General features: G+C 38.9%; 2 protein-coding genes across 3 annotated transcripts in view; one reads left to right on the top strand and one right to left on the bottom strand.

Annotated features, from left to right (window-relative positions):
- Positions 1 to 18,397, bottom strand: part of LOC134662046 (protein CREG1) — a 550,933-nt gene extending 532,536 nt beyond the window's left edge. The window contains exon 1 of the mRNA XM_063518311.1: positions 18,387 to 18,397. The gene's annotated coding sequence lies outside the window, so the exon portion shown is untranslated. The remainder of the gene's footprint in view (positions 1 to 18,386) is intronic.
- On the top strand, positions 316 to 26,257 carry LOC134662032 (trypsin-1-like). Of its 2 annotated transcripts, XM_063518292.1 has the most exons (8): positions 316 to 640; positions 9,307 to 9,433; positions 10,078 to 10,113; positions 18,791 to 18,953; positions 21,733 to 21,941; positions 22,629 to 22,789; positions 23,888 to 23,978; positions 26,089 to 26,257. In XM_063518292.1, the coding sequence occupies exons 1-8, from the start codon at positions 542 to 544 to the stop codon at positions 26,208 to 26,210; spliced, it is 1,008 nt and encodes a 335-aa protein (XP_063374362.1). In that variant the 5' UTR covers positions 316 to 541; the 3' UTR covers positions 26,211 to 26,257. The 2 variants fall into 2 exon arrangements, with proteins under 2 accessions (XP_063374362.1, XP_063374363.1); XM_063518293.1 differs by lacking the exon at positions 316 to 640 and having other exon boundaries at positions 9,315 to 9,414.

Raw genomic sequence — 26,257 nt, 5'->3', positions numbered from 1 at the left:
CTGCAGGTACAGGCAGGTTGACATGTCAAGTGGATAATAACCTCTACCAAAAGGGGTAATTTTAAACAAATGCCGAATTTTGGTATTGCATTTGGGTGTTCCTGAAATTGATCAAATTTCAGGTTAGTTTGGTTTTGTAACAATACGTACCTACCTACCAGATAAATGATAAATTGGCCGTAAGATGCATTCAGAAAAAATATAGGTAATATTAATAACCAATATTGATACTTATCTCTTCGACGGCTGTCTATCCCGATTAACAACCTATAGGATAGGATACTTACTTTAACCTATAGGAACTGGTCGAGCAGCGCTAGTAGCTGGTGCTAACACGGTGGGGCGCCGAGATTTTGGCGCGAGTGAAAGTGTGGTGGTGTGGCCGAAGACCCCGCACTGCGGCTGCGCCGCCGCGGCCGTCAGTACGCGAATAATGCCAGCCACTCGCCTTCACCGACTTCGCCAGTGATCCTCGAGATGCCGTGCAAATAAATGGTTGCGTATTTTGTTCTCCGCCGTTTCTTACCCCGGACCCGCGACAATGTACCCATGGACAACAGTGGCTTTTGTTTTTGTGTTTGTTTGTTCCGGGGCTGCGAGGGAGATAAGCTCGCCGGATATCGCTGCGCTTGATAACCATGTGAGTTAAGCATATACACTACAATCCGTTCTGAAGATGATTAATAGTGCAATAAGGAAAATATTGACTCTTCAACTGCCTAAAGACCTGCATGTGGTCTTTTACACATTGCGGCTTTTGATCGATCAATTCCATTCGTTGAACTTACATGGCCGGCAATGTATTGGAAATCGCATGTGATAGAGGCCATAAAAAAGCGAGTGGTTAAATTTGCTACACATATTTACTGAGGAAACAGTTTCGTTAATTGATTTAATTATTAATTATGCTGTTACTTAACATTAAAGGAACACCAACAGTAAAACTTATGCTCTTCCTCTTCATCGGTTCCTCTGCTTATTCTTTACGGACTCCACCCCTCTGGTTTCGTGTTAGGTAAATCATTGTGCCGTCATAATCTGGAAAGGATAAGGTTTCGAGGATTGTATCACTCAAGATCAAGATTGCAATAAGTTCAATTTGTAGTTCATAACATCCGTCCTCTTCCTGGGAATCCCGATTGTTTACGTCGGGAGCGTTATCACGGTCGGCCGGGCTTGGGCTGCGCGTGCGTTGACCGTACATCGTACGTGCACTTTTACTTTCCGCCAGCTGACTTCTGCTGTTACCTTATTATCACGAGAACAAGACGCTAGACGGTGCGTATCGAGCAAGGCACAAGTAGATTACGTATGTAGCTTGTGGTTAGGGCAAGTGCTGGATTTTATTGTACAAGGCTCCATATATAATTACAATAAATACTGTCACAATCGCAAACTATCGGTAGCAATTTATCTTAATATCTTACTTCTATTACAATTAATAAAGATGTTTAGAAATAAAATTCAACGCTCAGGTAGGTGCAAAATAAGTAAAATAACATATTTGGGGCAATCATTTCATAGAAATAATCTTACCTAACAGTCTGTAAAAAGTTTTGTTAAATAACTAGTTGCCATAAAAAGTTTTCTTCGGTGCATTGCATAAAGCGTGCAACTGCATATACGTAACCATGAATCATCCCACAGTGGTTATGGCCTTAATTTTTGCACTTTAGTCCGTACAAACCGTGGCGTCGTTTGTTATGTGTTATGTAAGTACCAGTTACGGGTTTACAGACATGGCATAGTTTATTCAAGTAGGCATAATTACAATGCGCTTATGAACGTCAAATAAAGCTAGGTAGACCGGCTCCAACCCTACACCTCTGCCCCGAGAAGATTTAAATCCCCCCTCAATTGGAGGAGGGTATCCCATTATGGGACCGGCAACAAACTCGGCGGGACACATCTTTTCAAAAATAATTACAGTAAACGTTCCTTGTTGAAAATGGAACCCCATTTTAGTCTCTTTGGGCAACATCAGAGGGGTTGCATGTGCGTTACCGGCCTATTAGAGGGGATTCACTCTATCTATGAGGTTTGAAGGTCGTATCGGTCTGGAAATACTACGGGCGACAGTTCATTCCACAGTTTAGCTGTGCGAGGAAGGATGCTACCTACTCCTATGTGTGTATTATCATTATCAAGTCAGTGCAAACTTATCGTGGTTGGAGTCTACGATGCTTAAAGATTGATAACTGATACTGCCTGCTACCAGCCACCTATAGAACTTAACCACATAAAGAAAAGAGTTTAGTAAACAAAGACTAATGACTTAACACTTTCGGTGCCGGGCGCCCCATTTCCAGTACAAAACGAACACACATAATACGTGTTCTTGGCAGTGAACGTGTTAACAACGATGATGGAACTGATGGAAGTTTAGAAGGTGCTAGCGATTAGTGTTAATGGATTGAACAGAATCGACGTAATAACGGTAATAATTTGGTCGGTTAGATGAAGCGGATGTGCACCACTTTCGCTGTTACGTGCAGCTGTTATATAACAAGTATAACACGTGGTAATAGTTCTCCAACTCGGTAGTGACCGACTAGCCTTGCATATTAGCATTGAGTTTAGGGGCGACCTATGCCCTCCAATAAGTAGGTACCCACATATCTTGGCAACACAAAGCAATTTAAATTATCATAATCGATTTCGAGTTCAGTAAAACACACATCTAGAATGACGCTTACGCTTTTGGTAGTAGGTAAGTACCTACAAAGTACAATCTACATTCTACTTATTCTTGTGGTCAATATATGGCGGGAATCAGGCACAAATTTAATGTATCTGCCAGAGATCTATGTCTGTCCAGTCCTTCTCCATGTAATATACCTACACATGTAAGTATTTAATATACACTATCTATCGCTAGTTTTAACTAAATACTTCAATCGTGTATGTAAATATTAGTTACGTACTAAACACGTTTATTTATTATTTTTCCTGATTGACTAATTAACACATTTGAAAGAAACTTTTTACGATACATTCACCTAATGAATTCGTAAAAACACGTAGACATTCTTTCGTTTATTACCCATTTACTAGGTCATTAGTGTAGGTACCTAATAGTTAAATACAAAGTAATCGAATAGGAACTATTTTTCCGCCGTGCTGGGTCACTAAACGATCAGTTATGCAAGTTTCGGTGTGCGTAATTTGTGTGTTTCCGCACTTGTGCTGGAATTACTTACTTAGTAACGTATGCGAATTAGATAATCATAACTGGCCGGCAACTAAGTTAATAATCACCTCATTTGTTCATTAATAAGTTCCTTTTGATGAATATAATTTTAGTAATGAAATCTAACGAGGGTTGTCTTAATCCTATTTACAGTTCGAAATGAATAAATAAAAAAATAATAACTTGTACCTATAATTTGTTAAGAATATAAATGGTAAGACGACTTAAGTACAACGCTTTCGTTTCTCATTCTAATTTCATCACATAATATCATCACTGAGAGATAGGTACCTATAGGTAAGTAGGCAATGATTCATTGCAATGAACTTAAAGCTTCTCAATTATGTACCTTTTTAAACCTATTTGATGTGGTTCCGGGCAAGAATACCTAATAACATTGCAGAGGAAAAAATAAATAGTCTCTTATAGTGCATTGGGGTAAATCCGAAGGCGGGGGGTAATTTTTAAAATGGCAAATATCTACTAAACACTTTCTACTGTAGCAACAGTATGCAAGATGCCATGTAGGTAAGCGTTGCAGAGTGGGGTAAGTGTTGCTAAAGTATGAAGTGTTTCTAGTTTAGTAGATATTTGCCATTTTCAAAATTACTCCGCCTTCGGATTTACCCCAGTGCTATAAAAAAGTCGACTGCAAATTTATTGTGAGTTACGCAACCGGCGCCAGATACTTTCTTGCGTTATTTTGATCGCAAAAATGAGAGCAACAATTACCTCGTGAAAGGCAGCCCAATCATACTTTGGAAAGTACGAGTAGGTAGGTAGGTACTATCGCTTGACCTTTTACGCGTTCAAATAAAAAAACTTACACTACGGATGTGATATTAGAGCAATTGAGGGATAAAAAAAATATACCTTCAGTTGAATTTATTAATTCAACACATAGAAAACACGGATACAAATGATTTTGAGCACTCTCCCATTTTAAATGCCGGCAACGCACTTGGGATTGAAGGTGTCCATGGACAACGGTAATAGCTTGCAATCAGGTGATTTGTCTGCTCCTTTGCCTCCTTAACTTTTAACTTTTATTCCTGTGCCTCACACAGGAATAAAAAATTACACTATTATGTAAATTATTGCAAAGTATAATTTTCTAAATATTTATCTTAGTAAAGAACCTAATAATGATTGTGTTCATCTTAACACTAAACACAATTGTTTTTTTTTCTTTAAACCTTGACATAAATATATACCAAACACAAATATGTACAATACAACCTACCTACCTACTGTAGCAAATTTATTAGGAATGGAAAAAATATTACGAGATTGCCACGTTTTATTCGGAAAGTATAAATAATAGACTTTATAATTTACAGTTTAAAATAAATAAGTAAACACCTTGTCCACACAAAATCATAGATAGTATAAAAAAAATAAGTGCCACCGAAATCAGCTAAGTCTTTCTTGTTCCCTACTTTATAATTAACAGTTTAAAATAAATAAGTAGACACCTTGCCCACACAAAATCATAGATAGTATAAAAAAAGGTAACCGCCACCGAAATCAGCTAAGTTTCAGAGTCAGGTAATTTTTAAGATGTAGTGTGACACCGAAATCAGTCTTATGAACTAAAAGGCTATCTACCTGGCTAAGTCTTTCTCGTTCCCTAATGGTACCAGTAAGGAACAGGCTGCGAGCAATAAGAATGTAACAATAATTTAATTTTTATAAAATGCACACAGGAAACTGTTGAATGGTTTAGCGTTCGCCTTAAATTGTAAATTTTGTTGAATTCGTTAAAAGGATGGACACTTCCCTTGAGTTGTGGGGTAGAGCTGCGAACCGACCACGTTTAGTTCAGACTGATGTCGGGAATAGGCTTAGGCCAATGGTGCGCTGCCCATGCTCAGGCTGATGTCTGAATCGTTGAACGAACTATGTCAGGTAACGTGGCGTGCGCCTTGTGGTGTGGCTAGCTCTCCGGCTAGTGGTCCGTGTCCACAAAGGCAATGGTAAAATGTTCCCGAAAAAGAAAACTGCGGACGAAGAGAAAGGCCACGCTAAAATAAAGAAATGCAAACAAATAATAAAATAAAAGATTCGAACACTTACCCGCGACAAAAAGCGGTTTTCCCAATTGCAAAAAGGATATTCAATTAACGTTTAAAAATTGCGCTAATGATATAGGCAGAATTGACACCAACTTCATTTGGAAGATAAATGAATCTGGTGTATGTTGTCAAACCAGACGTCGTCGGGAATTAAGTCAAAAAGAAAAAAAAAAAGGTTTCTACCAAAGCGTATCGCTGCACTACCTAGTGATATTTAAGTAGATACCATAAAACGGGGTGAGTAGGTTTCGCGGGGAGAGGTGGGTTATGAATGGGGAGAGAAGGTTTGAGAGGGGGGTGAGAAGGGATTTTAAGGCCACTGCTACAAAAATAATGTATTCCAATTTAAAATGGAGCTATAGTAATACGCATAATAAAAAAAATCGATTCAATAATCTTCCAAAATCACCTTTGTATGAAAACCCTCTCACCCCAATTACGAGGCACTACGGGGTGAGGTGGGTTTTCCTCTTTATCGTCAAAGTTATGAAATGGAACTACCCAAAATAAAATAAAAACTAAAATACAAACGTCCGGAACACTTATTATATACACCATTCAGTTTTCATATGTAAAAATAAAATGTTATCGAGGTTTGTATTTCAGTTTTGACCCTACTCACCCCATTTTACGGTAACCCATCTGCATAATACCTAAAGTTTATTGTATGCATAGTATCTGAGGAAATTGTATTGTTTCGATGCATTGTTAACAAAACAATCAACCGACCCTGACATGAAGGCATTGAACTTCAGACTGACCAACGATCTACATTGCATTAGATATTTTACTCGGGTCGGTTTCTAAATCACTAATGGGGTCACGGGTTTTAAATTCAGATGAGCGATCTTCGAACTGTCTAGAATTCATTTTTTGCTGACCTTTCAGCCAGCCTTGGATTCAGACATTGACCTTTTTTACAAATTATGAAAAAACATGATAATTACCTTGCGAAATTAAGAAATTAAGCATTCCCGTTTTCAGTTAAAAATATTTTTTTCTACTCGTTGACTATTAACTATTAAGGTTATTAAGGACTATTACGGTTGAATTAAGACTTCCTACTTATACCAAAGTGTAATCGCATTCTTTTCACTATGGGCTCCCGAGTCAACTATAATGACTTTTTACGAAACGCTTTAATAAACTGTAATGAATACGACCTATCACGTGTCGCCAAAGGATAGAACAATTTAATGGCTAAAAAGTGCGTTGATGTCTTTATCATTTGTATTGTATGCCTCGACTTCTTAGAAACGGCTATTTGATACACTCGTACACGGCTGAAGGTAAGGTATAGGCAGGTTATTCATGATATGTAAGTATGTCAGCCAAGGGAGAATGGATTATTTTTCTTATTTCGTTTGGTAAGTAATGAGAACTATATGGAGGTTAAACTTTATTCAAAAATGTAGAATTTAATAACAAAACACACTTATACAAATTAAAACTAAGCTAAACTATATATATTATATCATTATATCATGGAGGTTATATATTATATCAAGCCTATAAATTAATATTCACCATAAATATTTACGTTATATCTAAGTTATTATAAAAACTACAATAATTATTAACAATTTAATATCTGCTGTTTGCAATACTTTTTCAAGTGCATACCAATCGGTTGCTTCGCTTAAAAAAGTTTATATTAGTCTATTAAACTCTCGTCACAATAACGATTATTATCTAGCACCATACATGCCCCGCGCATTGCACAATGTAAATAATACTATTTACTGGTATTATAGCTCCGCGAAAGCCATAACACTAAAATATTATTGTTTACAAGTTGTTTAGTATCACGCGTAACAGTTTATTCATGATAGACTTATAAACAACATAACTTATCATCAACCTTAGCCTCATTATTTGTGCCATAACGGGTTACGTAACGCAAAGACGTGTCGTTTCGTCATTGACGTTACGTCAGAACACGTATCGGGGAAAGCGAATGTGTCTTGAGGCTCACATTATTTTTGTAAACATAGAAAATGCGGCTGACATAAGGAAGGACTGTTAAATATGACACTTTACATATATGATAGAGTCTGTTCGGAAAGAGAACATTCGTGTCATGTACGAGCCATACAGTCCACGACTCTTTTCTTTCCGCACAAACTCTAATTTATAGCACTTATTGAAAAAAATACACTTCCAATGTGTTCGGGTTAGCGTTTTTCATAACTCAAATCGATAGCTTCAGCGAGATATTTAGCAATGTGACGGAGAGACAGACAGATGGACAGAGTCAAGAGCACCATAAGGGTTCTCTTTGTACCTTTTTGGTACGGAACCCTAAAAACTTTAAAATATTTAATGTAAGTAATAAAAATATTAGGTAAGTCCTATCTGTTACGTTAATTGCTTGTTATTGTCAATAAATAATATATCACGGAAATCCTGAATCTATTTATGTTGTAGGCTTGTAGGTACCTATTTAATGCTATCGGTCATACCATACGGCTATCACTTCAACAAAGATTATGCACAATGGGAAAATTTAATTAAATAAATATCTACAGAGGTACGTACCTACGTACCTCATTATTTAGCAGATTTAATTAATGAACGTTCGTTGCAAGAAAGTTGCATTCAGTATGCTCTGGGGGAGGGGACCTACCGCAAAAACCGAAACTCGTATTTACTCTCAATAATTAGAGTGACAGAGAAGAATGCCGCAATTGACGAACTTCGAGGCTCAGTTTAGTAGATTGTTAACCAAGGAATGAACAGCGAAATATTTAGAGCATTAGTTCAAGTCGGATCGTTATTTATGAAACCGAGAGTTGAATATCACAATGGAAATTATTATACAACAAATCCATTTACAACAGAATTTATTTTTTATTGCACAAGGTTAAAAAAAAACTCACTTGGAAAGTAAAACGCCCTACCGTACCTCCTAAGACCCTCCTATCACTTTCAACCCGCTTCATAGATAAACAATGGGCCACTTTCAGAGCATGAAAATGAAAACCATTTTACTATCACCGGCTCCAAGTATTACCTGGCTTTACTGATGGTGGTACTTCCATTGTGGGATGACTCAACAGTCATCCCACAATTCACCGCCTGTCAGATCAGATGAGATCAGAATGAAAGTGTAACAAAAACTAGGCAAAACGAAATATCAGATCACCGGAACATGGCTTTTGAGATTGTGAAAGCAACATTGACATTACTGGCCAATTATTTTGCCATTGCGCAAGTGCGGTAACGCACGTGCGCGCTGCGAAAGCGAAGCCGCCGTGAACTTTAAATAAACATTAAACAATGCTTATGTAAGTACATTTCCGTTGGGACGGTCTATCTCGGCAAGTTTATCTGTGTTTTTGGTTTTATAGCCTTTATGATGTCGCGTGATGGGTCACGTTAATTTTTGGGTAGTTATGTAAGTAAATGGTAATCGTAAGCGTGTTCTTCCAACTGACAAAACTACATGTTACCGTAAAATGGGGTGAGTAGGGTTCGCGGGGAGAGTTGGGTTATAAATGGGGAGAGAAGGGATGAAAGGGGGGTGAGATGGGTTTTTAAGGCTACTGCTACAAAAATATTTTATTCCAATTTAAAATGGAGCTATAGTAAAACTCATAATAAAAAAAATCGATCCAACTATCTACCAAAATCACCTTTGTATGAATACCCAACTCACCCCAAATACGAGGGACTACGGGGTGATGTGGGATTTCCTGTTTATGTAATAGAGAGAGAGAGATGTAGTAAAGTTATGAAATACAACTACCCAAAATAAAATAAAAACTAAAATACAAACGTCCGGAACACTTATTAACTTATTATATACACCATTCAGTTTCCATATGTTAAAATAAAATGTTATCGAGGTTTGAATGTCAGTTTTGCACCTACTCACCCCATTTTACGGTACGTAGTGGCTTTGTGAGCTGTAGATCTTGGAACAGTTGGAACCCCTATATCTACATTTTGAAAAAATTCCAAAAACTGAATGAACCAAAAAATGCTATCGAACAAATATAGGAGGTATGAGTTTATCAATGTGTTCTTTTAAATTTCCAGGTGTCATCAGGTAACAGAAGCCAGCGGTTTCTCTTCGATGCCATCTTCGGACTGGAGGTGCCACTCCTGGATGAACAGAGCGTGGAGGAGGAAGACGATGACTCCCAGGTCAAGAACTGCTCATGTGGCAAGTATTCACGTTCACCAACCTTCCCAATGCGGCACTTTTGATGTAGCTCTATTGCCAACATTCTTGTAGGATCAATTCACTTTTGTAGACCAGTAACTTTGTAGTTCAGTAATTGCTAGTTGGCTCAACCTGAGCTTTTATATTTATTTTTGTTGAAATGTTTGTATGTTTATCTTTTTAGGTCATTGGTTCTTACTGTGAAAGTCTTTGTTTTTAAAATTGTTAAAAAAATATTTGAAATACCAACAGCCTGAACTTTTATTGTTCGCATATTAGCCAGATTAATGGAGTTGTTTCCAGGTTCCGTACCCAAAAGGTGACCATAGGATGCCATAGGACTAAAATATGTCTACATTCAATTCACTGTAAAATTATCACATGTAGGTATCTTATAGTTCAGTTAGGCATGTCCTTTTCTTACAAATTTGTAATTACTTATGAAGACACTGCAGCAAGTAGCTAATTCTCAAGTAGGTGTCTTTAGTCTTGCTCAAACATCTATTTATTCATAGTTATTATACACTGGAAAAATCTACAAGTCACAAATTTTCATGGTCCACTGAATTTTGCATGGTCCAATTCTAGTCACAAGCTTTAGTGCTTAATGCAGTTCTAATTGTGCATTCAAATTCACTTTTTAGAGTGCGGCAGAGCAAATCCTCTTCCTAGGAAGATAGGTAAGTTGTGTCATGTATAGCACTCATTATCGAAATGCACTTAAAATAATCTAATTAGTTGTAACTACCAGTAGTAGAAGTAGTATCCGTATTATCCTAGTACTTACCTACCTATTCTTAATCTGGTTATGCACATTGCACAACCTGCACTATCCATATGCTTAATTTGTTAGTGTATTTGTATTTTTAATGATTGTATTGTAAGTAAATATTTACTTATGTATAATCTGGTAATCCGATTCGTGAACCGTCTTTTGGCAGTATGATTTGTATTCTTCACAAAAATGATACATTACGAGGGGCGTTCAAAATATTCTCGGTATTGATATCTTACGACCTCTTCTAAAATTTCTTTCGTTACTGGCCGCTAAGGTTTATTCATTGACATTAAAAAAAAGTATAATTCGAACCGAGATAGTCTTTTGTTTTTCTGCAATTGCTGAACAAACATGAACATCCTGTGCGAATTGACAATGTTAACTAAATTAGAACATCGATGCGTGATAAAATTCTTGACAAAACAGGGTAAAAATCAAAAAACCATAAAAGAGGAAATGGATTGTGTTTACCGTGAGTCTGCTCCTTTTTTATCTACCATTCAAAAGTGGTCAAGCGAGTTTAAACGCGGAAGGGAGAGTATTGAAGATGACCCTAGACCTGGCCGGCCTGTAGTAGCTACTTCACAAGAAAATATTGATAAAGTGGAAAAACTTATATTGGAAGATGGTCGAGTGAAGGTAAAATCTATAGCACAAGTAACCAATCTCTCTATTGGTACCGTACATGATATTATACATGACCATCTTAATATGTCAAAAGTAAGTGCAAGATGGGTTCCGCGAATGCTGACTCGGCTTCAAAAAGACATGCGTGTAGCTTGTTGTTCCGATTTTATTGACCTGTGCGGTGAAAATCCTGATGAGGTGCTGCAAAGAATAGTTACTGGAGATGAAACCTCGGTTCATCATTATGACCCAGAGAGTAAACAAGAGTCCATGCAGTGGCACATTAAGGGTTCAGCTCATCCCAAGAAGTTCAAGGTCATCCCTTCAGCTGGCAAGGTCATGGCCACGATATTTTGGGATTGTGAAGGAGTATTACTAATCGATTATAAAGAAAAAGGTGTAAATATCACAGGACAGTACTACGCTAACATTCTACGTCAATTAAAGGATGTAATTAAAGAAAAGAGGCGAGGAAAGTTAACCAAAGGTATTCTGCTTCTGCATGACAACGCCCCCGTCCATACTGCTCATATTGCCAAGGCAGCTATTGTTGAATGTGGGTTTAAAACTGTTACTCACCCACCGTATAGTCCGGACTTAGCCCCCAGCGACTTCTTTTTGCTCCCCAATCTTAAAAAGGATCTGCGTGGAAATAAATTTTCTGACGATGAAGCATTGAAGGCGGCAGTGGAGGAGCATTTTTACACGAAAGATAAAAAATATTTTTACGAGGGATTAAAAAAAATAATTGATCGATCTTTTAAGTGTATGAACATAGGGGGGGAGTATATTGAAAAATAAAAATATCAAACTTTTCGTACTTGTTTGTTTTCATTCTCATACCGAGAATATTTTGAATACCCCTCGTAAATTAAAGAAAACATTAATTTGACTTGACCGTTATTCGAAGCTTATTAATTGAGAGTGGCACGTCGTTTCCCGCCATTGTATTGCTATCTCTTTTTAACTTATGGTTATATTTCGCTCTTTTTCCCCCACCATTGGTGGACCACCACCTGGCAGTGGGGATGAGTTTCTATTTAAACGAAATCCCGGAATGGCTCGTCATTGGCGTCTCGTTTCCCGCCGCGATAGGTCGTGCTAGCAAAAAGGTACGACTTTAATCAAAGTGTTCTTTCCTAGCAAATATAGTGAAAGGTTATTTGTGACAACTTATTCACGTAAGTAATCTTCGAGTAGCTATTCATTTGTTTCTAGTACTGTTGCACAAAGGGTTTCGAATCTACCCTTCAATTTTATCGGAAAATTAATAAATTTATATTTAAACGGTTTTTGCCGTTCGATACTTATTAGTGTAGTTTTTTATTGTAGAATCATGGATGATGTAGAAGGGAAGCCTGAAGACAAACCAGATGTCTCAAAAACAAGGCGTAAGCATGTTTCTAGCGAGTCAAGCAGCAGTGACAGTGACTGCTCCAGTTCCTCAGATTCGTCGAAGTCAGATTCGAAACACAAGCGCCGTTATCGCAGCAAAAAAAGGGGGGGCCGAAAAAAGTCCCGTCGCAGGCTCCATACGTTAACCAAACAAGTAAACGAGCTGCGAGCACTTGTTAATCCTGATAACTATTACGCTCGTGTCGATAATAGTGATGCATATTCTGTGGTTTCGGATAATGTCAGTCGAGAACTTTATACCGAGGCGGAACCTCAGCCGGGCCCATCTCAACCTTTTGTTTTGGGCCTCGGAACCAAATTAAAGGAACCAACAATACCCGATGCTACGGAGGAGCAAATAAAACTTTTGTGTGAGGTGCAACGCCTCGATAATAAAGGCTGGAATGACATACGCTATTCCGAAACTCAGAAAATCTACAGTAGGTCCCCGGGTTACACTGATTTAGAGGTTAACGAAGAGGTTAAACAGTATGACACATATCCACATTTGGTGCATTCCGACAAAGCGTATGGCGCCCTTACGTTTTGTTTGATAAAACAACAAGAAGCCCTGCACGCTGCAGTGGCAGAAATACTTGATTATACTAGAGCTGGTGGAGAGTTTTCGTACGAAAGCTTTCGTGAGAAGGTAAGTAGCGTCCTTTTGGGTGGTGACCTTTTCAAAGTCTCTGAAGACATGTTACAACTGGTTTGTGGACACAGAGCCGAGGTGATAAACATGAGACGAAATGGAATCACGAAGCATATCAAAGAGCCTTTGCTTAAAGCAGCTATACGCAAGATACCGCCATCTAGTTCGTCGTTGTTTAACGCCGAAGAATTCACAGCCAAAATTGAGCACCATGGTGGAGTTCGTAAGTGTTTCTGGCCCCTGAAAAAGACCACTGTTTCGCAAACAGATGAGTTTAAGGCCACTACAGGCGTTCCCTCGCAGGGAACAGCGCCTCATAAAGCGCCCTCGCAGGGCTATTGCAATCATGCACATGCAAGCAACACTTTCACATGTAATGCTCATGCATGCCAGGAAAATGCTGCCGCGCAGCCGTATATGCCCCAGCGGGGTAATTACAATCATAATTATCCTTCGCAAGGATATAACAGTGGATTTAAAGCTGGGCCCAGTGGTTCCTTTCGGGGACGTCGGTCAAGACAATACCAGCAGAAGTCCCAAAATCAGCCTAGAACCGCTCGAAAACGAGGAGCTTCCCCCGCGGGGTACAGATACAATAAGAGAGGTAAATATTGACATGAGGTTCAGGGCAGGCCGGTTGGCACAGTTTTACAGCATATGGGAGAACATGTACGCACCGGTCCATGTGCTACGGATGTTAAAGGGGTATCGCATACCCTTCGTACAAAAGCCACCTCTGGTTTATCCGAACCGTTGCGACAACAGTTTAAAATGCCCACAGTCAGACGAGATGTCGCACATCATCAATCAGATGAAAGAACAGGGTGTGCTAGAGGTAGTGGATCCGTCTCCCAGTTTTATTTCAACAATGTTTATAGTGCCCAAAAGCGACGGCTCGCCCCGGCCCATTTTCAATTTAAAGGCTTTAAACCGGTATGTTATGACCGAAAATTTTGGATTGATAAACGTGCACCGCGTGCCAAATTTCATTCAGCCGAAGGACTGGCTATGCAAGATAGATTTGTCCCAAGCGTACTTCCATCTGCCGATAAGCCCATCACACAGACGATTTCTACGCCTTATCTATGGCCAAGAGCTCATGCAGATGACCTGTCTACCGTTCGGGCTCAGCACTGCGCCGAAAACCTTTGCGACCTTTACCAATTGGATAGCACAGGTTCTAAGGGACATGAATATAAGAATAATAGTATACCTCGACGATTTCCTTATTGCGCACCAAGACGAGAACACGCTCGCCGAGCATGTCAAGGTAGTCGTAAAGAAATTAGAAACACTAGGGTGGTTAGTCAATTATCAAAAATCTCTATTGACTCCCCAGAACGCACTGGTATACTTAGGCGTCTGGTGGGATGCCTGGAAAAACCAGAAAAGACTTCCAGACGAAAAAATCCCTATTTTGATTGGCAAGATTCAACAAATGCTTTCCGCTGCGAAAACCAACCGGAAAGATTTAGAGAGGTTAGTGGGACTGTTGAACTTCGCAAGTTTTACGGTTCCAAGGGGAAGGTTGAACTACCGAGCCCTGCTAAACCTTCTGAATTCTGTGCCGCGATTTTCAAGCCAGACTTTTGCTATTCCCGTCAGGGTAAAGGAGGACTTGATGTGGTGGTTGCACCATTGTCGCACGCCTTCACCAATACACCTGCCTCCACCATCCCACTTCTTAACAACGGACGCGTCGGACCTGGCCTGGGGTGCCCAATTAGACGATCAAGCTCTGACTGGATTTTGGACAAAATCGGAGCAAATGTTGCACTGCAATCAGAAAGAGATGCTAGCTGTTCAAAGGGTATTAGAAGGTCACTGTCAGTACCTGAGCAACTCTACAGTACTTGTTCAATGCGACAACAAAACGGTGCTAGCTTACTTACGCAACCAGGGCGGAACAAAATCGAATCCACTCATGGAATTAACATTCCAGATATTTTGCATCCTAGAGCAATATCGCATCCATCTAAACTTAGTGCACATACCGGGAAAATACAACAGCCATGCAGATCACCTGTCACGATTGCGTCAGACTCCGGAGTGGCATCTGCTTCCGGGGGCTACAGAAAAAGTATTTTCAAAATGGGGTGTCCCCCAGATCGATCTGTTCGCATCTCACAGGGCGCATGTAGTGATGAACTATGCCTCACTGGACCAAAACGATCCGAAGGCATTATATCACGACGCGTTCTCACAAGTATGGAATTACAACCTGGCTTGGGTGTTTCCACCTCCTTACCTGGTCCCGAAGGTGCTAGCCCATCTCAACCAAGCAACGGGCGTATATCTGCTAGTAGTTCCACGTTGGAGTCGCGTTTATTGGAGAGCGGACATCAGGTCACGCGCCCTAGCAGCCCCGTTCACTCTACGATCCCTGGAAAAGTTCCTGATCGACGTCACGACGGGATTATCTCCACCGAAAGTTCAGGAGATGATCCTAGAGGTGTGGAAGTGTGGGGGTGGTCAGAGAACCTAACTGACTGGAATTCGGATCAATTGGACTTGCTGCAACAATCTTGGCGTACGTCTACCAGGAAAACGTATGATATAGCGTGGAAGAAGTGGGTCCTCTGGGCCACTGGTCATAAGGTAGACTATAAGAAGCCATCAGGTTCAGACTTAGCAAAGTATTTATCCGATCTTCATTTGATAGATAAACTTTCGTACAGAACTATATTACTTTACAAATCGGTAGTGTCAACATTATGTAATTCTGAGGATTCTGGCCTATTGAGTTCACACATTCTTGTTAAACATGTTCTTAAATCAATAGCTTTGCAGAAACCTATTGGCCAAAAACCACCTATTTGGAATATTGACATTCTTCTGGATTATCTGAGTAAATGTAAAATTAATTTAGAAAGTTCTTTCGAATCATCCAGGCACACGGCAATGTTACTACTTCTTTGCTCCGGCAGACGAATCCATGATTTAACATTGTTAAAAATTGATTGTAAGCACTTCGTGGAATCTGATAATGCTGTTATTTTTTGGCCATCATTTGGGTCAAAGACGGACTGTGCTGATTATAGGCAGTCTGGATGGAAATTGTTGCCGAACCCTGCCTGTCAAAACTTAAATCCTGTGTTTTGGGTGAAGCATACTATTTCCTTATTAAGAAGTAGGCGTGAGTTAGCCAACATAAATGATTTATTTGTTACACTAAGAGGTGCTGTTAAAGGTGCTTCCCGAACGATCATATCGGGATGGATAAAAAGCTTGTTTAAGGTAGCAGGCATTACAGCATCACCAGGCAGCATTCGCTCTGCTGTGGCATCAAAGCATTGGGTGGATAATTTCCCTGTGGACGACATTCTAGTGCGTGGTAATTGGCGCTCAGAGAATACATTCTGTCGGTTTTATAGGCGTGAAGTAATGCCTGTAACCTCTACTGTTGATTCTGTATCACACTTGTTTGAACCAATTAAGTAGTAAACTAATCTATTTTTTAATAAAAAATGTGATGATATAATTTGTTTGCTTATTTTAAATGGCAGTAAATGATTATGATGATGATGATACCTGTACTGAATCTAAGGTTTTATACATTTCTGTCCTGTCAATTTATCATCACATATAAGGTCACATTGGCGTCTTCTTTTTCACCACCACCAGGCGATAACAAACAGGTCTCAATTAATAAGCTTCGAATAACGGTCAAGTCAAATTAATAGACGCGTTTTACCTACCAATAAAACGCATATTAATTTACTTACCTTATTCGAAGCTTGTGAGTAAACTCTGCCTGGTGGCATTAGATAAATTTCGAGCCAATGACGAGCCATTCCGGGATTTCGTTTAAATAGAAACTCATCCCCACTGCCAGGTGGTGGTCCACCAATGGTGGGGGAAAAAGAGCGAAATATAACCATAAGTTAAAAAGAGATAGCAATACAATGGCGGGAAACGACGTGCCATTCTCAATTAATAAGCTTCGAATAAGGTAAGTAAATTAATATGCGTTTTATTGGTAGGTAAAACGCGTCTAATTAGTTTATCTATTTTATTTAGTGCACATGTAATATGTATGTACAGGTAATATGTATGGTAGGTTATAACATTAATATTTGGAAGTGGAACTAATGTACCTACCTATTTAGTTACCTTATACCTTCTACTACCACTAAGTAAAAAAAATATGTATATACAAAAAACCGTTGAGACCAATTTGCTTAAAATATGTCCTTACTATAATGACGATATTGTTGACTCTTGGCTGTACCTAAGTTTCTTTTCCTACGAACTTTGTTAAATTTTATAGTTCATAGCCAAACCTATATGTATATGTACTAACATAAATATTGAACAGCTTACACGTACATATTTACTATTTAGTAAATGCGTGTTTATTACAAGCATTTACTAAATACAGTTACTACAGTACAGTACAGTTTATTCAGATTGTATGTCAAATTGACATTCTTAATTATATATTGTGTGAATGAGGATTTTAATACTTTTAATTAAGTCGTTTGTTTAATAATGTTCCGTAAGTAACAGGTACTTACGAGTTATATATAAGTAAATACCTACTCGTTGCAGGTAGGTAATTTAAAAAATCAGCATTTTTTTTAAACTAAAGCAAGACGTAATCGGGTGAACTTACTTTTATTATTTGGCCTGATTACGTTATTGATCGCAGGAAGACTAATAAAAGTAAGTGCACGCGATTAAAGCCTGTTTAAGTTTAAATTATGAGTGAAAACGTTTTCGATCAAGTTTAAATTAATTTAATAAAACTCACGTTTTCGTTTTGCACTTTTTACTTAACTAAATGAACTTGTTCAATATTTACGTATGTAATGTTGAAGTAAATACTTAATTAAACTTTTTTGTATGTATATGTAGTGCAATGATTATTAACTTATCAATATATATGTAGAAATTAACAACCCCTGTGTATAACTTCTGGTTTTGTGTGAATGTATTCCTCAATGTTTTAAGTTTGAATAACAATGGAGGTAGTTATTATGTATGGTAGCGATGGTCTAATAAAAACTAACAACCAGGTAGACATGACACTTAAAACGGTCTCGCGAAAGCAATGTCTTGTTACAGCATTCTTATATAGAGTGCAAGAAAGATGTAAACAATCATTAACAAGAATAGAACGACCCCATGTGCATTGAACTGCATCCATCGGAGAAAGTGAAGTATGGTGGTCGCAAACCGTTCAACTGCTAACGTTTTTAAATGACAGGGAAACGATCGCACAGCACAAGTATCTTCTAGTAGACTTGATAGTGCCAGAGTGTTATAAAAGACGATTGAATTATAATATAATCATTTTTACGAGGTAAAATAAGCAGTAATCTACAAATTGTGCCCGTATTGGGCCTTTTGGGATTATCATACGATATTACGGCTCATTCCACCATAAGAAGCATCGCTATAAACTTTAAATATGCCCTGTCCTTTAAAATTTAATTAGTGTCATTATTTTGATTTGATTTGATTTTGTCGCATGCATACGTCGGGACTCTGGACAGAACAGGGATTGCTGATCTCGTGTTACTTAGTCTTTATTGTCACACTACACACACATTTAATCACTCTAGATTCATCTGCTGTTCGTAACCATAACTGTTTATTTTTATATCCCAAACAATGTTTGAATGATGTAGAGTCGGGGACTCTGCATTTTGCTAAGACAAAGAATTATAATATGTTGTTATGTCAAATGCGGTGCAGAGCGTAGACGGACTCTAGTCACAAAACTATCATCAAAGTCTACACGGTTCACACGAAACCACTTCCTTAAGCTCATATCCACCACCGCCACCGTATAAAGCAATTTCCCGGTCCCAAAGCGGCCGAGCCAGTTTGCCAAGGGCTCCATCTATCTAGATATCCATCTACAATGTTAGGGTTCAACAAACTGCTTTCGCTTTCACAGAGTGCGGCGGATCGAACCAGGAAAACCGCATCGTGGGCGGCGTGCCGGCAGGGGCCAATCGTTACCCGTGGATGGCCAGGATCGTCTACGATGGACAGTTCCATTGTGGAGCGTCGCTACTTACCAAGGAGTATGTGCTCACGGCTGCGCATTGTGTGAGGAAGTAAGTTATATGGGCGACTTCATATTTCTAAATAGCCATAAGTCACAAGGTATCACTCTAAAATCTAAATGATTCAATTCTTTCAAATTAATCATTGTCATCGCCGACGTTTTGGGTTAGAATATTACTGAAACTGAAAAAACAATATTATCACCCTGTGCAGATTTTTGAAAGTTACGATTACTTTAGTAGGCGCGGGTTTTATAACTTGTCAGTTCTAACATGAGCAGAATGTGTTTGGATGATCGTGTGAAGCGACTTAAAAAGACTGAACTGAAGACAAGTCTGGGGCCCATTTCTCAAAAGCTTGTAACTTGTAATACAAGCGGATGTCATTTTATGACAGCTTTTGTTAGAAAGGGACTTCCACTTGTATTACAAGTTACAAGCTTTTGAGAAACGGGCCCCTAGCCGATACCAGCTGGTATCAGAAATATTCACAATTTACGACAATTTTCCAATGCAGGTTTGTTTAAAATATTGGAGACTTTAGTATAAACGAACAATAATTGGAAAACTAAAATATAAAAATGTTCCGAATATTTTAAAGACTATAATTTTAAAATACTAATTGTAGTAAAAGTTATCTGCTTTAGGAAGTAAACGTATAGACTATAGGTTCTCAGGCCGGAGTGAGAGCGAAATAATGATACGCGCTCACTGCCTCAGGATTTCCTTATTACGGTTTAGTAAGAAGACCTAGGCAGTTAGAATAATCGGGATGGTTAATGAAAGTAGTATTATAATGATCGTGGTAAATGCAAGTTAACGCACTGTTAATTAAGTGTTAAATATAAAATTCCAAAAAAAAATTAAACAATTTCTATTAACTAAACATAGAATGCCGGAAAGTAATGTATCATCTTCCCAACAAGAAACGCACTTAATGTGGGCGCATTAATGACAGATTTATAAAAAGTGACCCATACAAATTTTAATCTCAGGAGGATCTTATCAGAAGGACGCAATAAAATTTAAATCAAAATGGCGTCTGTCCCATTATTAAATTAAATTAAATAATCATTTATTTCAGATCATAACAATCCATAGAATTTGTTAGTTTAACTTAAGCTAAGTACCTACCTAATAATATAAGTGTTAGTATTTACATAATCACTAATTAACCTATACAACTAAAAAGGAACTGCAGAACATACGGGCCTACAATTATATTTACATGCAATATAAAATATTTTCTTATGAATGTCTTACGAATAGAATCTCAGTACATTTGTGAAGCTTATCTGTAAAATCATTGCACAAATGAATTTACCTAAATATTTTCAAAACAAGTGAACAATCTGCATTTTGCACCAAATAAGTAAGTATTACGAGTATTACCGGTTTAGAGTATGCACTTATGAAATGCACTCATCACACCTAAAATTAGACCTTAATTTGAAGGAATTAAGCGTCAACATGTGTCCACTTAAATCATGTAACTATACCTACTAATTATGCACGTGTTGTTATTCTACCGTAAAATACAAAAGCATGCGATACGTTTGCGTGTCGGTTTGCGACGATTTATTTCTGCATCCTTTGACTAAATTATTTGTTTACTTCATTAAGATTAATACAGTGTTTCAAAGTGTCGAAGTGTTGATTAATTCGTACTATTATCTAAACATGTTTTCTGTCTATCCTATCGTAAGGAAATATCACTGTAACAGATCGCAAGGCGGAGTGCACATCACATATTATGTGTGGAGTAGTTTTGTTATTACTCGTATGCACATTAACATGCAATAAAGCGTTGCTTTAGCGAGTTCTACCTACATATGCAAATCATTCTAACTGCAATTTGCACTCCTGTCGGTTATTTCAGTAAGTTAAATTCCGGAAGTAATATGGAGAAAATCAAGTAGGTAGGTACAGGTACCTACTCTGATTACAAGAAAGATTATGTTTTATTGGAGATTCAAAAGTATTGTAACGCAAAAATATTGATAAACGATAATAAAATGTAACTAAGGTCAATTCAAATGCACTTTTTGATATCTAAATGATGACATTTAATTATCATTTGCGCGTGCGTCGTCCCGCTCGCGCCAAATATGTCAAGTACGAGCGAAATGTACGCGCGATTGATGACTAGGTAGGTAAATTATATGAGCACAGAATAAATAATAGTGATATGAGTTATACAATATCAAAACTTACGTTCGAATTGGCCTCCAGCCCACACATTGGGGTCCATTAAGTATTAAGCGGTAATGAGAATCAGAATAAAAGACATGAAATACTTTTAATCAATGCCATTCGTTAAGGTGTATTAAGGTGGTGTCATGACGACAGACCATTACTAATGTGTATGTGTATCGTTTTGTTTTAGTGATAGCTGATTTAGCAGGCACTTGTCGATACTCGATACTGTCAAGTTTTGACATGATCCTTCCGCGTGTGAAAGTTTATTTATAGCCATTAATTTCATTTTACTTTTGCAAACAATGCATCATTATCATGATTATGATTCATTCAGAAACATTACAATAGCTGCAAACTGCGTTGCTGATTAATGTTGTTTTAGAGACCTATCGAATTATGTGCCATCCAGAATATGAATATTACTCAATTTAATTCACAGCTACATGGATCGTCCCCCTAAAAGTATTTGTTTTACTTCTATTTTAAACCAAGTAAACACATTTCAATAAAATATAGCTTACAGTTTTCGAATAAAATGGCTGTGACATACCTACGGACAGACAGACGGATGGACAGACAGACTGTCAGGAAATACAAAGATTTGTCTTATGTTTTGCTCTCTCAATTCCAGACTGAAACGTTCGAAGATCCGCGTGATCCTCGGCGACCACGACCAGACGATCACGACGGAGAGCGCCGCCATCATGCGTGCCGTCACCTCCATCGTGCGCCACCGGAGCTTCGATGCGGATTCCTACAACAACGACATAGCGCTGCTCAAGCTTCGCAAGCCGGTCACTTTCTCCAAGATCGTCAAACCCATCTGTCTGCCACCAGCTAGTAAGTACAAGTACCATCACTTGAAAACTTTAAAATATCTATCACCGCCGTACGACAGCACGGCTTCGATGTGCACGAAAATAATTTAAAAAAAATTGTCCAAAATATATGGTACAGTTCAAGCTTAAACTAACTACTAAAACTACTACTAGTCAATTAACATTCAAGTGGAAATTAATGTAAGTGCGGACATCAGCGTCCGAGTTAATTATTAGCTACTGAGCAACAAAGTTGGAGACCAGAACATTTGTTACCGGAACCTCTGTAAATAAATATGTAACGAAAAAAAACCTGCACAAAAGTATAATTTTTTTGTAAGTACACGGTCCAGGAATGATTTCTGTACCATTACGAGCGTTGTCACTGTGACAATAGTAGGTATGAGATCCCTAACTTTCACATTGATTGTCACTGTGATAAGGTATGAAATGGTATACCTATGAATCAAATTTCTTGACTGTAATTAGGTACCTTAATTTAACCGGGTATTTTTGTGTTGGCTTTTACTTCTTCATCTATTCCAGCGATGTTGTCACACAATCATAGTCATCTTTATACAAACATTTTAAACATTTGAATTTTGATTGATTGATTGAAACGCCCCTTTTCCATAGTCTCGCAGATTTCTCCCTAAAAGCTCCTACAATTTTGAGGCAGTGAAGACATAAAGTTAACCGTTGTTTTCAGGTATAGATCCCTCGGGCAAAGAAGGCATCGTGGTTGGCTGGGGTCGCACGTCAGAGGGCGGGCAGCTGCCCGCCGTGGTGCAGGAGGTGCGCGTGCCCATTCTGTCGCTCACGCAGTGTCGCGGGATGAAGTACCGAGCGTCCCGGATCACTAACAACATGGTAAAGTATCCTTCAAACAGAAGGCATCGTGGTTGGCTGGGGTCGCACGTCAGAGGGCGGGCAGCTGTCAGCCGTGGTGCAGGAGGTGCGCGTGCCTATCCTGTCGCTCACGCAGTGTCACGGGATGAAGTACCGAGCGTCCCGGATCACTAACAACATGGTAAAGTATCCCTCAAGCAGAAGGCATCGTGGTTGGCTGGGGTCGCACGCCAGAGGACGGGCAGCTGCCGGCCGTGGTGAGAAGGTGCGCGTGCCCATCCTGTCGCTCACGCAGTATCGCGGGATGAAGTACCGAGCATCCCGGATCACTAACAACATGGTAAAGTATCCCTCAAGCAGAAGGCATCGTGGTTGGCTGGGGTCGCATGTCAGAGGGCGGGCAGGACATATGACATCTAAGCTTAGAATAAATTGAAAAGTGGAAAAGTTACTGTCTTGGGTGAGACTTGAACTCACGGCCTCTGGGTCGATATTCCAGCGCTCTGCCATCTGGTGAATTTCCAATATGACTTGGAACTCCGGTAGCCGTTTAAGTAGTGTAACGCTCTTACGGTAGATGTCGCTAAGGGTCCCCTAGACCCATAATATGGTGGAAAGATTTGCTGGCTATGGATGAGGTCTTGGTGGCTCAGATGGCAGAGCGCTGGAATATCGATCCAGAGGCCGTGAGTTCAAGTCTCACCCAAGACAGTAATTTTTCCACTTTTAAATTTATTCTAAGCTTCATAGCATCGGTCGCAGACGTTTCTGCTTGTAAAAAATTAATATGACATCTATTTCAGTTTATAATTTATCTACAGTAGTGTGACTACTTAAAAAACACAAATCAAAATATTTGATAAAAAAATAATTTGATTTGTTCCCAAAGGCAAAGTTGTGTACGAGGTACACTATCTTATTCGATTTAAATAATAATAATATTGAAATGATATTAGTCTCTGCGCTCAAATAAGGGCCTGAGCTAAATGTACTTAAATTGATGTCAAATCAATATGATTATGTTTTAATTTGATTTGAATACGCTTCTCGGCTTTCCACAAGCTCTGTTCTCAAATCCATGTAATTATTTTTTATTCAAATAACAATGATTATTTTCAGTTGTGTGCCGGTCGAGCGTCTACCGATTCCTGCCAGGGCGACAGTGGTGGGCCTCTGCTTTTACAAAAGGGAGACAAATTCCAGATTGTCGGTAAGAAAGATAATCATTCTATATAACGTGATCTGTGTTTTCATATCCTCTAGCCACCCAGAGGCCTATAAAAAGGTCTGCCATTCCATTCTATTTTTAATATTTATTTGAACAAACTAAAATTGCATTTGTCTTGGCAAGTTTTGACGCGTGGGCAGGGCCGGATTAACCCTAAGGCAGAGTAGGCAACTGCCTATGGGCCCCGCCTCGGCTAGGGGGCCCCGCCTTGGCTAGGGGGCCCCGGCGGCCCCGCGCGCGCCAAAAAAAATATTTGTTTCATATTGGCCAAACTTAAAAAATAAATAAAAAATGGTACCTAGTTATACCTAATGTCCAACATCAGTTTCTCAGACACTCAATCATTAGATGATTAATGTTAACTATGTTATTTTATAGCTTTTAAAGTTTGTAATGTCGAGCTCGAAATTCAGACTCCTGAGGGCCTAAAACCTCATCAATGGAACGTGGCCCTCCGAGTAACTCTTGTAGATATGGCACATATTATTGTTGAGTAACATTTGACGATTAGTTCGTGTCAGAGCGCTGCTTTCTTACAACTCGACGTTCGGTCTCGCTTTTTAATACAATGGACATTGATTGGCTCTGGCGTCTGTGCTCTAGCTGAGCTTATCCTGAAGCACGGTTTTGACCTCGCATGAAAGCTCGCCTCACTGGTGAACTTCGGATTTTTAGGCCCGGCACGGCCTTTTTAACACGCTTTCACAAATTTTACATAAAAAATTTCGCGCTCGCTGCGCACGCGTTTTTTGCTGGTTGACCCTGTACCTACATGGTAATTTAACTGATCAATAAATAGTGATTTAAACCTCATAGAAAATCTTTATTATTAGGTTAATTTTAATGATGTGGCTCAGCGTATGGTCTTATGATCAGACAATCACTGTTCAGCCTCGCAATAGTACATTATACACCTAGGGAGGTGAATTCGTAAATGCTCCAGATCGCAAGTGTTTGTGGCCCGAACCGAAGGTGAGGGTCATAAATATGCGATCTGGGGCTTTACGAATTACCGTCCGTGGTTTGTGTAAAGTTTTACGTCTTGCCTTGGCCAGGAAGAGAAATTTTCTTCTCCTGTAGCGTACGGGTGACGTAAAATATTTAACTACCTATTGAGAAAAACAGGGCTCTCCCCACACTTGACGCAAAAAGGAATCGGCAAAAACTGATAGAAAAGCCTTATATCCACGCAATAAGAGCGGTAAAGACATCGCTCGGCATGTTAGGATCGGCTCAACCGACATCGGAAGGTTGAAATTAAAACCGCAAACTTACTTTCCTGTACTGAACAACTGAACATTATGTATGCAGAATTTACTGTAAGGGCGCCCCGAGCATTGCACTGCCTAGGGGCCCCGACATGCTTAATCCGGCCCTGCGCGTGGGCACAATGCCCCCTCGAGTTTGATTTATGATCATTAGGGTGTTTCATTTTTCTGAATTTTCGATTTTCATCTGACTTTGCTCGAATTCTGGTTCTTCCTGATTAAAAAATATTATATACCAAAAAAAATTCAAATCGGTGAATATTTAGAGGTTGCACAACATTAACAAAGTTTTCTCAAATAACCAACGACTCTACATCGGAGGGTAGAAAAGGGTTTAAGCGGCTACCATCAAAGCGGTGAGTAGTGTGATACTGAGCCTTCTACATATAAATCAATTTTAAAATTAGTAGTTAACATGGATTTTGGTTACTTGATAAATGTTCTAATTAAGATTTTTCAGTTTTTCCACCTGTTTCCAAAGGAAAAGTGGTTTTATCGTGTTTTAGACGCAAAATTCAGTTTTTTCATTAGATTCTAGTATCAGATTATTATATTTTGTTATTAAAAAAAATAGTTAATTTTCACGCAATGTATGGGGTTCTCCCTTCACATTTTCAATTTGTGCAACCTTTAAACGTTAATCGATTATTATGAAAATTGAAATATATAGTTTTTAGAGTGGGGAGACTCGATTGGTGAGCAAAGTCAGGAAAAATATCACAACTTTTTTTTCTCCATACAAAAGTGAAACACCCTAATGATCATAACCCACTTTATTTCATCAAGGATCTAACTAAGTATTAAATTGTTCCTTAAATTTTCAGGTATAGTGTCGTGGGGAGTTGGTTGCGGACGACCGGGGTATCCAGGAGTCTATACGAGAGTCACTCGCTTCCTGCCCTGGCTTCGAGCCAACCTACGGGATTCCTGTCTCTGTGGCAACTGATTTGTAGATCTACCACTTATCTCGGGTCGTTGGTAATGAGGCGCGGT

Source organism: Cydia amplana, chromosome 2 (assembly GCF_948474715.1).
Source record: "Cydia amplana chromosome 2, ilCydAmpl1.1, whole genome shotgun sequence".
Lineage (NCBI taxonomy): Eukaryota > Metazoa > Arthropoda > Insecta > Lepidoptera > Tortricidae > Cydia > Cydia amplana.
The sequence above is the reverse complement of the archived record's forward strand: the minus strand, read 5'-3'. Positions and strand labels throughout refer to the sequence as shown.